This window comes from Lutra lutra, chromosome 10 (assembly GCF_902655055.1).
Source record: "Lutra lutra chromosome 10, mLutLut1.2, whole genome shotgun sequence".
NCBI lineage: Eukaryota > Metazoa > Chordata > Mammalia > Carnivora > Mustelidae > Lutra > Lutra lutra.
The window spans coordinates 6,056,307-6,071,206 of NC_062287.1; the positions used below are offsets into that span (position 1 = coordinate 6,056,307).

The 14,900-nt window shown below is 38.0% G+C and overlaps 1 protein-coding gene across 1 annotated transcript in view; it reads left to right on the forward strand.

Moving 5' to 3' along the window:
- Positions 1-14,900, forward strand: part of DDX10 (DEAD-box helicase 10) — a 271,491-nt gene that overhangs the window by 136,861 nt on the left and 119,730 nt on the right. The window contains exon 14 of the mRNA XM_047692650.1: positions 12,291-12,410. Coding sequence (XP_047548606.1) covers positions 12,291-12,410 — 120 coding nt within the window. The remainder of the gene's footprint in view (positions 1-12,290; positions 12,411-14,900) is intronic.

A 14,900-nucleotide genomic window follows, 5' to 3' on the forward strand; every position in this document is an offset into this window, starting at 1 on the left:
TGCTGTCTAGCACTTGGCGTCACCATTTACTGTTCCATACACTTCTCCAAGGAAATTTCAGTGATCTTCTGATATGCCAGGTAAACCATCTGGATTATCATGGATTGGAGTGTAGGACAGATTTCATACCATTGTGACATGGATTAAGGAATGGGCTTTGTTGGGAAAGTAATGTTTTATGGGGAGAAGAAGTAAGGCTGGAGTTTCCCCTCTTCTTATTTCACATAGAGGGTGCAGGGTTTTAGCAGTCTACTCAATAGAAAGCATAGATGTTTATTCCAGTGAACGTTTGCTATCTTCTGTTATTCTCCCTTGTCAAAGAAGTAGTAGGTCAACCTCATCAGTGAGGAGTCACCCAAACTGCTTGAGAACTGGAGAGTGTAGTTGTGGGTGCTTGCAATCATCTGAGAAATGTATTGGTCTAGCGTGTGGAGACCTGGGGTGGAGGGAAGTTGGGTCTACCTTGCAAAGGGAAGAAGCCATGGCCCTGTTAGAAGCTGAGTGTGCTCACAGCCTGTCATGCTGGGAGAAGGGGGGAGTGGGCACCCGGAGTGACTCCTGACATTATTTTCAGACTGTTCTGCTTGTGTCACAGAACACATTATTATTATTATTGCCCAGTTATTTTTTTCTCAACAAAGAAGTATCAAATTGAAAGTGAAATGTGTTGTTGTTGTTTAATTTCTGTGCTGTTTAAGCAAGCTGATGTCACAATAGCTAACTGAAGAATGCATTTCAGAGTCCTTGGGTCAGTGTTGCTCCCAATGAAAATTACCTTGATTTGCTCAGGCTCAGTTCAGCTTCCCAAATAATTACCGATTTGTTCAGGCACAGTATGGGCACTTACTCTAGAAATTAAAAGGTAAGATGAAGTCCATATCCTCAGGGAGTTGAGTACCTAAGAGGGTAAAATAGAAGTGAAAGAATCTCTTAACAATTGGAATACCAGAAATGGCGTAAGAGATGTTACCAAAAGGCTGAGGGTAGAAAGTGAGAAAAGTTTCTCAAAGATAGCCAGTATCCTATCTTAATCAACTTAATTTTGCTTTTTGGGGGAGAATTTCAAGCATATGGATAACTCCTGCATTTTCTAGTCTCTGGATGGGATAGTAGGGAGGAGAGTGGTTAAAAAAATGATTAGCTAGGTAGCATACCGAGTTTAGAGACTAGCAAAGATTTCATTTTAATTTGGGAATTGTGACTTATAGTAGTTTTTGTTAAGTTGTAATTCAGAATATTACATTTTAGTGCTATAAATTTCCTAACAAAATGGCAGGGACTCATTCTAAGATGGGAGAAAAATTAACAAGCAGTCATCTGTCAACAGTTTCTAATGGCTGTCAAAGTTTGTTTTTAATGTTTAAGTGCCAAGGAGGGCAGATGGAAATTGTATTAATCACTGCACGCTTAGCATGCAGTTTGCCAGGAAATAAAAGGATAGCATAGAGCTTTGGGGAACGGAATACTTTTGGTATATATGCTATGTGTTTGAGGTTTAAGAATATTAGAGGTCAGGTTTAGTAGTCCTATCTATGGTCCTTCCGGGAAAGCAGAAAGAACACTTTTATTTATTTATTTTAAAAATATTTTATTTATTTATTTGACAGAGAGATCACAAGTAGGCAGAAAGGTGGGCAGAGAGAGAGGAAGGAAAGCAGGATCCCTGCTGAGCAGAGAGCCTGATGTGGGGCCTGATCCCAGGACCCTGGGATCATGACCCGAGCCGAAGGCAGAGGCTTTAATCCACTGAGCCACCCAGGTGCCCCAGAAAGAACACTTTTAAAATGCATTCCTTGAAGGATTCTTTTCATTTTATTTTATTTTATTTTATTTTATTTTATTTTTTATTTTTTTTAAAGATTTTATTTATTTATTTATTTGACAGAGAGAGATCACAAGTAGATAGAGAAGCAGGCGGAGAGAGAGAGGGAAGCAGGCTCCCCGCTGAGCAGAGAGGACCCTGAGATCATGACCCGAGCTGAAGGCAGCGGCCCAACCACTGAGCCACCCAGGCGCCCCGATTCTTTTCATTTTAAAGCAAACATTGGCTATCCATCAGTTCTTGATTTCAGTTTTATGGAGTCTCGTGAGGATTTTTTAGGAAAATTGTGATTGTTGGAGGAGGTGCTTCTAATGTGTTCTTGCTGTGTGCAGTGTCACGGTAAAAGCACAGGGTAGCGTCCCTGGGGACGTAGAGTTCTTGCCCTAACTTCACCGTCGCTGGCCCTGTGAGCTTGAAATCCTCTTCTGTGTGTATACACATGCTGCTTATGTCTCTGGGTGATCTTGGAGGGCCCGTTCATCCTTCCACGTTCTGTACTTAATAATGCCAATGTCTTTTATCACCATTATGTGGCTTTGCAGGCCATTTTATAAATGGTGTATTTTTAAGAATATCCAGTTTTAAATAATTAGACAGCATCCAAGCACGTTTTGATGAAACATGGTCAGTGGGCTGGCCTTTGTTCATTTGGTATTTTTTGCTTAGCTAACATTCATACACAACGGAAGGCAGATCCTGGACATTTTATTGTGCATAGAGTTGTGCACATGGCATAGACTGGGGGTAGTAGTGATACTTGTTATTTCTCTTTTAGTTAAGATATATCCCATGCATGTCTTGTGATTTACTAATGTCAGTCAGTGTAGGAGAACACCAGACACTGGAACCATGTATAACCAGTAGCAGTGATTGCTTTGTCTGGGGGTGCTCAGAGGTCTTCATTAGCATCTCATGAATGTCTTGTGATAGTGTGTCAGAAATGGCTCACTGAACCAGGTACCAAGCCCAATTGGAGTTTAGTATATATCTTAGTTCTGTTATTTTAGTTCTTTGTGAAGGGTTTAAATCCTAAGAGAGATTCTGTTTCTGTTATTTAGAGTATAGATGCATGAGTTTGTGTGTAATTTTTAAAATTGGTGGTTTGCTGAATAAGTAGTATTATATGGCCTGTGTTTGTTAGACTTTCATGGTGAATGAATTTTCAGAAAGTCTGCTTTAGATTACACTAACCAGATTGCCAAGTAATTTGTTAATATTGTAGGTACTGGAGCCAACTATAGAATTCTCAATTAAACCTTTAGCTAAATTTTGTCGAGTGTTACTTTGATGCTATTTTATTTTGTTCAAACAAATTCCAAACAAATTAGCTATTGGTACCTTCTTGCTGAGTCTCTGCTATCACTTGCGAGGAAGATGGTAGAGGTGAAAACCATTCAGGTGCTCCCCCAAGTAGTCTTTTTACTTCCTTCATTACCACCGTTTCTTCCTCCTTAATTCTGTTAACTGGATGGCCGTGTATACAAGTTAGCTTTTGTTTTGAATACTACTGTTTTTTTTTTTTTGTATGCAGCTTATAATATTCCTAAGTTATAGAAGAATTTCAAAAGTTGTAGGATACAACAGAAATTCATATAGCCAATTTAGACACAAGTTAGAAATAAAATCCATACTGTCATTTTTTGAAGTCTAAAAAGAGGGGAAAACAGGCCCTGTTTCTCTAAATTGCTTCCAGCTGCCTGCTTCTTAATACAGAAATATTTATTAAAAGTGGCAGGTTAAAAATTGGATTCCTAGGGCAAAATATGACTGTTTCCATAATTTTGTTAAAGAATAGGAAGCATCTGAGATTTCACATCTGTGGTGGCTTTTTTTCCTCTTTTTTTTTTTTTTTTTAAATTTATTTGGGGTTTTGGGGGAGAGGGATATGGTGTGGAGCAAATAATTCATATTTCCTGGCTAGCAAAACAAAATAGTAAACAGCTTGGACAATTTCAGTGAACTAAAGAAGATTTCCTCAGGTAGTGAAAGAGAAATAAGAAATCAATCTTTATGTGTTCCAACAGGATAAATGTGTTCAAAAAGATAGACGAAAGCATTTAAGATAGTAAATAAGACAAAGACAGTGATGGCTCTGGCTGGCCATGAAGGTCAGGGATGAGGTTTGAGGTAAGGAAATAAGCAAAAATCTTATCTAGACTAATTGGAGGCAATGACAGGTGTAAAGATTTGTTAGACTGAAGTGCTATGAAGAGGCTTTTTAAAATAAAGGAAAATTTTGTTAATTCTGACATTGTTGAGGAAGGCAAATATATTGAAGGAAAAAAAACCCACCACTGTTTGAGGTTTTGGTAGGAGAACTTGTATGTGAAGAGTAAGAGAAGGAATTGAGGAAACTAGAAACTGTATTGGAGATATATCAGAAACTTATTTTTCTGAAAGCATTCAGTAGTTAAGGTGGCAGGCACACACTCTCAGAAGAGTTTATTAGGGTAAGAGCATCTTCTGGAAAGTATCCCAGTTTAAGCCTTGCGGATTCAGGAAAGTAGGAATCCAGAAGGGGAGGAATCTATTAATCAAAAACTGTATAGAATGCTTGTGCCTTGTGATCCCATAAGCAGAAGGAGGGAAGTCCACACAAAGCTGAGATCACTATACATCTATGTAGTTTTTGGTCTGGTGGGGAAAAAAAGAGCAATTTTCAGTTGTCTGCTTTCCTGTTTATGTTGACTTGTTAAGATGATTTTTAAAAGAATCAAATATTTTGTAATAAGTATGTTGTCATATGTCTTAATATATTGTAATATTCATTAGCCATTTTCATCACTTTATAGATTAGAAATGCAGTTCACAGACTACAAAGAAGATAGTAGTCCCTGGTCTTACTGACCATACAGAATAGAGAGAGATTAACATTTACTTATGGTTTGTTTCTTTTTTCTTTTTTTTTTTTTTTGTAAAGATTTTATTTATTTATTTGACAGAGAGAGATCACAAGTAGACGGAGAGGCAGGCAGAGAGAGAGAGAGAGAGAGGGAAGCAGGCTCCCTGCTGAGCAGAGAGCCCGATGCAGGCCTCGATCCCAGGACCCTGAGATCATGACCTGAGCCGAAGGCAGCAGCTTAACCCACTCAGCCACCCAGGCGCCCTGTTTCTTAATGTAATCAGAAGGACTAATCTAGCTTTGAAATGTGAAGAACTTTGAAAGGATATATGAGCTTTCATCTATAGGATTTTGTGTTTGAAATAAACATACATTATTTATAAAATATAAAAGATGGGGAAGGATTTCTAGAATGGGTCTTTAGGCTGTCTTTTAGGTATAATTTATGAAGTGTCAATATCAGGTAATGAGACAAGTATCATACACAGATAAATATTATTAACAGCTGTGATTCTTATCACAGAAAGGCATTAGGGTTGGGGCCTTGTAATTTGAAATCACATGTTCAGTATTTAACATTTATATTTGGATGTGAAAACAGTTATTTTAAAAACCAGTACAAATACTATATCAGAAATTAGAATCTGAAAGAAATGTTTCTTAATGGGCTATGAACTGGAAAGTTAAAAAAAGTAAAAGTTTCTTAGAATAGCAATTTTCAAACATTCTTTTAAAGTTGATCGAAATGTAAAAGACACATACTGAGTCAAATTATGATGCTGTAACCTAAGACAGTTTGAACAAAATCAACTAAGCATTGTAGAGTGTGAACAACAAAGTCAAGTGCCCTTTGATTTAAATTGTGCACCCTTGAACAAATTGCTGAATTTATCTAAGCTTTGGTTTTCTAATTAAAAAAAATTATCAGGGATCAGATTTGACTTGTAGTTGTTATGAGCAGTAAATGAAGTAATGCTTTATTCCACTGAGAATTTATTCACTAATTCTTCTTTCAAGAAATAACATACTGAATGTTTCCTGTGTGCCAACCTCTCTGTGATGCCCTGGGGACACAAATTTTAATACAAATGGTCTTAACCCTCGTGGAGATTACAGTCTATTAGGAAAAAGAAAACAGGAACACGAATGATGACTATGTCTTACTGTAATGGGGGCAAGAGTGCATACAAAGTCCATTAACAGGCCTCTTTAATACATTCCACTGCAGAGGTGGTGTGTACTGGGGCTTGGGTAGAAGGGCACTAGCTCTCAGTCATTCTCTCCAACTCTTTCTATTTTTATCAGTATGACCAAATTTATGCATATTACCAAGGTTTATTGTAGCTTGCCTTCTATTTAACTTTAAACAGTGAGATTGGTAAATGTGGCCTTTTTGGAAAAAGAAAAATCCTATGAGATTGATTAGACCACTTTATAAGATTATTTCCATAATTTATAATTTATAAGCACTCGCATTTCATATCCTCTTAGGTGATCTGCATTTGAAGGTCTCTTGTGTTCTTCTTGCCCCTTGCACGGCCCACCCCAGTCCCCCTGCTCCAGTCACTATGTAATTATAGGACTACCACTTTGTCTTACCGTTACATTTCGTGCAGGATCTCTGAAAAGAGAAACTGTTGCGATAACAACATTTTATCTATTTTTATTTATGTATTTTTAAAAGATTTTATTTATTTATTTATTTGAGAGAGAGTGCGAGAGAGCGAGCATGCGAGTGAGCACACAAGTAGGGGGAGGAGAAGAAGAAGAGGGAGAGGAAGATAATCTCTAGCAGACTCTGCACTGAGCACAGAGCCAGATGCAGGGCTGAATCCCACAACCCGGAGATCACGGGCTGAGCGGAAATCAGGGATGCTCAACCAACTGAGCCACCCACATACCTCTGGAACAACACTTTAAACAGAAGTCCAGTTATATTCTAGGTGGCTGTTTATTTTTAATTTTAGCAAAATACTTCAAGTGTAGAATGTACCACCACCTGAACCTCGAAGTATAGAGTTCAGCAGAGTTAAGCACCCTGCTCTAGTTGGACAACCAGTCTCCAGACATTTTCCCTTCTTGCAAAATGGAAACTCTCCACCCTTTAGGTGGCTCTTAATTTTAAGATGCTAGTTTGTGCACAGATTTCACAAACATACCTTTTCTACTTACTGGTGGTGGTGGTTTTATTTCTTTTTTCTCTCTAGCTTTGTTGAGAAATAATTGATAAGTAAGACAGTATGTAAATTATAGGATGTGATTTTGTTTGTAAGGACAGTGTGAAATGACCGCCAAGATTGAGATAATGCATCCATCACCTCACAGTTAACTTTTTGTGTCTGTGATGATGGTGCTTGCAATGTACTCTTAGCAAATTTCAAGTTTACAGTACAGTATTATTAACTACAGTCGCTGTGCTATACATGAGATCCTCAGCTTATTCATCTTATAACGGAAAGTTTGTACCCTGTAACTTACATCTCATAGTTTCTCCCTCTTCCCAGCCCTTGGCAACTACCATTCTATGTTTCTATGAAATTAGCCCCTTCCTTTTCTCTTTAAATATATCACATGTAAGTGATACTGTATGTGTCTGTCTCTGACTTATTCCACTTAACATAATGCCCTCCAGGTTCATCCATGTTGTCACCAAATGACAGGTTTCCATTCTTTCTCACGGCTCAGAATATACCATGGTATTTATACACCACATTTTCTTAATTTATCCTTTGAGAGTTACTTAAGATTGTTTTCATATCTTGGCTATTGTGAGTAATGCTGCAGTGAATATGGAAATGCAGATATCTCCTTTAGAAACTGCTTTTGGTTCCTTTAGATATATACACTGGAGTGAGTGGTATTGTTGGATCATATGGTACTTTCAATTTTTAATTTTTTGAGGAACTTCCATTCTGTTCTCCACTGTTGCTGGGCCAGTTCACATTCCCACCAACATTGCACAAGGGTTCCCTGTCCTCCATACCCTCACCAACTTGTTACCTTTGGTTTTCTTGATGATAACTCTCTTAATAAGTGTGAAGTGCTGTCTCACTGTGGTCTTGATTTATTTCCCTGATAATTAAAATTCCTGGAAAAAAGCATAGAGAAAAGCTCCTTGACTTTGGTCTTGGCAGTGATCTTTGTTCCCTGTAAGAACAGGCAACAAAAGCTGAAATAAATAGACTTATCTTAGATTGAAAAGCTTCTGTACAGCAAAGGAAACAAAAAGGCAGCCTGTGGAATGGGAGAAAATATTAACAAACCATATATATTGAATAAGGGCTTTCTGAGCTATATATAGGGAACTCCAATGCAAAAAACCCCAAATAATCCAATTAAAAAATGGACAAAGGACCTGAATAGACTCTTTTTATTTATTTATTTATTTTTGCTATATGTGATGCTGAAGCGAGCATAATAGACTCTTTTCCAAAGAAGATGTACAAATAAATGGCCAACAGGTACAAGAAAAGGTGCTCATCATCACTAATCATCAAGGAGGTTTCTTTCTTTTTTTTATAATTTTTTATTTTTTTATTAACATATAATGTATTATTAGCCCCAGGGGTAGAGGTCTGTGAATTGCCAGGTTTACATACTTCACAGAAGGAAGTTTTTTTCTTAAGAAAAGATTTTGTAGTTGGCTTTCAAATAAAATGTCAAGTAGTGCATCCTTCATTAATACTTTAAAATATTATAATTATCATAGTTCAGGAACTTTAGGATGGTGAAGGAATTATGCTTACCTAGCATATGTTTGTTTTGTTTTTAAATCTTGAGTTCTAGGGTATGGTGATTTAGGCAATGGAAATTAAGAGTCCTGCATTGGGCTCTATGCTCAGTGGGGGACTGCTTACAATGAAATAGGTTGTAACAGGTAATCTGTAAGGTCTTCAGTAGGGTTGACAGTTTTTTATTTAGTTGGTTTCCTTTACATTTATTTATTTATCATTTATTTATTTCAGAGGGGGTGAGTGTATTCACGTGTGCTCATCCTTGCACCCAGGGGGAGAGTGGCAGATGGAGAGAGGTTTCAAGCAGACTCCTGCTGAGCACAGAGACCAACATGGGACTAGATCTCAGGACCCTGAGATCATGACCTGAGCCAAAACCAAGAGGCAGGTTTCTGACTGAGCCACCCAGGCTCCCCAGTCTCCTTCACTTAAGATACCGTTTCTTTTGTAAGCCATTAATTATTCTGTGATACATATGGAAACTACTTTAAGGAAACATAAACCTTTGATTTCTTTAGACTATCCTTTTAATTCTGACTTTTATCTCCTTATGGTTCTGCTTTTCCTTTTTTCTTGCAGCGATACGCTTATTGTATCCTCTAGGATGTATAGTAGTAATGCTTATATTAAAGTAGGTTTTTTTTTTCATTGATTATATTTTGAATCTTCTTGTAGCCTGTGTTAGCACAGACCTTCTGCTAGGAACCATTGCTTTTAGCCACAGTTCTTGTTCTTTTATTGTCCAAGTTATTTGTGGCAACCTCCTACAGCTGTTGCAAGACCTTGAAAATAACTTGATGCTTCATCACTTTTGTATTCTCTGATATTTTCCTTTTAGCATTTTATTCTGAAGTCTAACATACATTTTGTGCAAGATGGAAATGAAAACTGCATTTTTCTGCCGTTGCTTTACATCTTGTCAGGAAATCTTTCATTAAACTCTTTGCCGGCTGCAGATTTCATTCTTGTACCAATAATACAAAGTTATGTAGTCAAAATATAACCTTTGTCTTAACAATAAGATACTTGATATTTTTCATGATTTAATGAGCAGAAATTTGAAGTACTAATGAGCACTTCCCCCTTATCCCAGAGCCAGTGTTGAAACTTTCAGGAAAAAATGAAATCTGCATTTTAAGGAGTTAAATTCACTTTTGAAAAGTCTTTTAGTTGGAAGAATATTATAAATATGGTACCAAAAAAAAAAAATCCAGAAAATTTCATTATTTTAAAAAATTGATTACATAAAGATTAAAAATATATGTTTAACAAAAAACAAAACAAACAAAACCACAAAATATTCTTATGTATGGCAAAAGTCTAAACATAAACGAAACAGTGGGAGAAAATATTGACACATTTTTAACAAATGAAAAGATTTCACAAATTAATAAGTAAAATGCCAGGAATTCATTTAAAATGATGGTAAAGAATATACATGTTCATAGGGAGAAAAATGCCTTTGAAAAGATGTTTTGCTATGCTTAAAACAATACAAGTCAAATTAAAACCTGCCTGAACATTATTTTTTCACCTGGCAAACATAAATATTATCTATTTTTTGATGTGGAGAATCACTCTCAAATTTTGTTGGGAATATTAAATTTTGTGTAACTTCTCAGAAGTGTTATTTGGAAATATCTTTTGATATTTAAATGCACATAATTTTTAACTGAGTACTTTAATTTTTAGAAATTTATCCTGGGTAACTAGATACACATTTATATGAAGCTCTGTATACAAGGCTCCTGATGGCAGGGATAGCTCTTTTAGTATCTTGGTTTCTTCATATATATTTGAATGCCTGTTTCTGGAAAGGATATAGAAAAAGCTATTAACACTGTTTCTTTCTTGGGAGGTAAACATGTGGTGGAAGAAGACATGAATGGCAACTTTTTAACATGAATAAGACATGAATTCATAGGACATGAATATCCTCTACAAAATAAATGAGCATGTATTACCTGTTTAAAGTTACTATTTAAAAGAGTGACATTGAACTAAGCTAAGCCTCTCCTAAAACATATGTGAAATCCACCATAATTAGACACCTAAAAGGTACCAGTAGTGGCGCTTTGTTTGGGTGTTTGCCACTCATTTCAAACATTTGTCCGTCAAAAGGAAATTTTCCTTAATTTCCTCTCCTCAGCCTAGACTAGCTAGGGCAGGTACTGTATCACATAGAATTTATTCATCTTGTGTATTTTTTCTGAGTGCATAATACATTTGTGATTTAATACTTAGTATTTTCCACTGGTTTAATGTCTTTTTTCTACCAATACAGTTAGGTTCCGGGAGGCATTCCCTTTCCTTGCTGGGAGTCTCAGTTTGCTCTATGGTGTCTTGTAATGGATGACACTCTAGTGCATATTTGAATGACTGAAGAATAATTTCCGAGTATTGGAGCAAAGCCACAGCCTATCAATAAAATGAGATAAATGTGTCTTCTCACCCATGTTGGAATTTCTGTTCTTCCTTCCTATGGCTTCCCTCAGAAAAGCAAACTCTTCCCCCCCTCAAAAAAAAAATTTTTTTTTTAATAGGAGGAGATCACAGCTCCCTTTTAGAATCCATGATAAACTGGGGGCCTGGGTGGGCTCAGTCAGTTTAAGTGACTGCCTTCAGCTCAGGCCATGATGCCAGCGTCCTGGGATTGAGTCCTGCATCGGGCTTCCTGCTCGGTGGGCAGTCTGCTTCTCCCTCTGCCCTTCACCCCATTCATACTCTCATTCTCTCTCGCTCGCTCGTTGACTTGCTCTCAAATAAATAAAATCTTTAAAAAAAAAATCCATAATAAACCATAAAGATGCAACCCCCCCCCCACATTTTGTGACATGATTTCAGTAGTTTTGTGGTTTTCCTTAGAGCTCTTGATGTGGACCTGGATCATTTCAACGTTCCACTCTGTAGGGTTTGTTTTCTGGCTGACCGCTTTTCTGTTCCGATAGTATTTGGTATTTTTGCTTTGTGACTTTTTCTCTTGTTCCTGGGACCAAGCATTTGTATTTTATTATGAAAAATTTCTAATATAAGAAAGGTTGAAAGAAGTGTACTTTTGGACACCAGAATATCCACCACTCATATTCTACAGTTAACCTTTTACCATGTAATTCTCCATCTATCCATTCGTCACCGTTTTAAGTGTGTAATGCATTTCAGAATAAGTTGCCAACATCATTATACTTTCTTCCACATGCTTGAGCTTGCCTGTCATTCGTTAAAGTTCAGTATTTGTTTAGAGGACTCTTTTGAAGTTTCCAGATAAACATTTTCCTATTCTGAAAATTTAAGTGTGCCCTTGGAATTAGAGCTATTTCTAAAATGTGCTCTGTGTTATAGCTGCAAGGTAGCTTTATTTATCTTTTTTTTTTTTAAAGATTTTATTTATTTATTTGAGTGAGAGAGAGAGGCAATGAGAGAGAGCATGAGTGAGGAGAAGGTCAGAAGGAGAAGCAGACTCCCCATGGAGCTGGGAGCCCGATGCGGGACTCGATCCCGAGACTCCGAGATCATGACCTGAGCCGAAAGCAGTCGTCCAACCAACTGAGCCACCCAGGCGTCCCAGCTTTATTTATCTTGAATGTCCATTTGTCACGTGATCACGTAGCTTCTAGTGCCTCAACATTCTCAGGTGGCGTAGTTTTAGTAATAGAAGAAAATTTAAAGGTTACTTATACTGTTTATCTTGTTTAGATTTAAGCCCCTTTAGCACTGGGGATACTACTAGTTAAAAAATCTAATAACTTGATTTCTGGATAGTATTTTTGGTGCTTCTTATTAGCCAGTGAGGAGTAAATACATTTAATTTTAGAAAGTGTATTTAAGAGTTAAATTGCTGATCTAAAGCAGCCATTTAACTAATCATCTTTGTTTTTTGTACATTTTCATACAGAAAAAAGAACCTTCCAAATCCAGTGTCAAGAAAAAAGTGACCAAGGTCGCAGAAGCAAAAAAAGTAATGAAGAGAAATTTTAAAGTGAATAAGAAGATAACATTTACTGATGAAGGGGAGGTAAGATTCTTAAATGCTTAATTTCTGAGGTACCATCCAAATATTGTAGAGTCTGACACTCTTCTGACTTAGATTCATTAATGAGAAAAAGAAACTGTTTCTTTAAAGCACGCGAGGCACTTCCTGTCCATGTTGTCTTGGGCCGTACATCTGTAGGCAGGAATGCCTCCTGGGCAGTCAGCTGCCATACTTCAGGGTGCTAACAACACAGAGTTGGTTTTGAACTTTCTAAATTCCATTCTTACAGAGTAGACTTTCCCGTCAGGGTGTCCGTCAACATGTTCTGTGGCAACAAACGCAAGAATAGTAACACGACTACTTGCCACAGTTTTTTCTGGACTCTAAAAAAATCTCTGCTTTGCATTTCCTCAATTTCCACACTGTATTGGGTTGTTTCTTACTAGGATAGCTTGAGACGGCGTTTTCTGCTTCACACAGGTGTCTGGCTCTCATGTCACTGAGACCTTGGTGTTAGCGTAAATACATACCCGCAGAGTAGGGAAGGGGTTACCTCTCGCAGATGGCACAGTGTTCTCTCCGTTTTTAAAGAGGGGAGAGGCCTGGAAAGTCCGGCGGCTTACCTAAGGCCTGGAAAGTCCGGCGGCTTACCTAAGGAGTAATGGTGGTTAGTGGTCAGAGTGGGTCTTCAGAGTGGCTGTTCTTGGTTTTCAGTCTCTTCAACCTACAGGTTCCCCTGTGCATCCTGGTAGAGCACATACCCACTGTCCCACTGTCCTCTCATTTTCCTTGCCTTGTCTTTTGTTTATTTTCTTCCTGGAACTTATGGGGACTTTACATTCTCTATTTACGTGATTATTGTCCTTTTCTTCCATTCTAGTGGAATGAGGGCAGCTACTTGAGAAAAGGTATCTGTCCACTTTGCTGACTACCCTGTCCCCAGCACCGAGAACAGGGCCTGACGTGCAATAAACCCAGGCGCTTATTGAATGGACTGTTTTCTAATATCCCAATAAAATAACAGTTTTTAAGATACTGGTTGTAATATGTCGCATAAGACATTTCCTCAGCATTAATACAAATGCAGTCTAAGCAGTCTGTATCCAGTGCGGTATGTTTCCTCTTAACTGTTAGGTTAACAGACATTTGGATGTTATTTTGGGGAAGGGAGCCCAGATTTGCACTAAGAATATGGAATAAAGTGATGTATAAATCATATGAAGAAAGAGTGCAATTTAAAGTTGTTGGAAGTTGTAGAGGAAGCCTACAGAATTGATAAGTAATGGATCTTTATGAAATTACTGAAAAGAGGTCAGCACCTGAAGCAGGCTCGGCCAGAATATAGTTGTATTACTTCAGATGCTTACTGTAAAGTAAGATTAGTGCTCTTAGTATAATGAGGCTCCGCACTGTGCTTGTCAGTTCAACTGCACAGATTATGCCGGTTTGCTCCAAGATGAGTATAAATTCTTAACTGTAAAATGTTTCCCTGAAGACTTACTGCTGTTAGGACCCCTGTATCGCTGTGGGCCACACTGAAACTTGTGCTCTAAAAGTTTGAAAGAACTTTTCATTCAGCCCAGAGGCATGAACTTTTTTCATGCAGTTATAAAAAAGGACTGAAGAGTTGGAGCAGTGGATGGGTTTCTTCCTGTCACACCTGCTCCCTCCCACTGCGTCTCCAGTGTCTGTGGCCGCTGGCATGACCACTCTCATGCCGTGACACGTGTGACCCCCATTCGTTGCCAAAAGTTGAGATGCTGTGAGAATCCCATCTTGAAGACTGGATGGTGACGGGAGTGAGAGAAGGTGAAGAGAATGTGTGTGCCTACAACTTCACTTTGCTTGCAGTTTAATTAGTGGCCTTTCAAAAGTTTAATTAGTGGCCTTTCAGCTACTGAAATCCTCTGGCAGCTAGTTACTAGTTGAAAACAAGAGAATAGGTTTAGTCTAAATTGTCTTATGGTTCACAGTGTTAGACCTGGAAGATGAGAGAGTCAAACAGACCTTTTAAAAAAAAATGTCAGAAAAGGACACAGATGCCCAGAAATGAAGTATTTATTCAGGATTATGCAGCAGGGCTAGCAAAGAAGCTGGAACATTAAACCAGGTCCCCTGACTCCAGATCAGTGCCCTTGACTTCTGTGTTACCTTGTTCCTAACCATGAACTGTATGTGTAAATTGTGTAGATTTGAGCCAGCCTGAAATCCAAGCTAATTTTCCTTTATGCCTAATTATTTTAGTCTTTATGTGTAGTACAGACTGATACAGGATTTATTGATCAATTTTGAGCATTTGATATGTGCCACATACTGTGCTGGGCCTCGAGAATACAAGCACAAGGTAGTCTGCTGTCCTCGAGGAGATTAGGTTAATCCTAGGCGGAAACCCAGGAAAGTCAAGCCACAGTATGGGGAGAGAAGGCTCGGAGGTACCAGGGGAGCCGGCGAGCCTGCTTGGGTCCATCTGGCTCCTGCTCTGCTCATGTCGGGGACGGAGCCGGCAGAGTATAGCCCATGAAGAGCACTGAG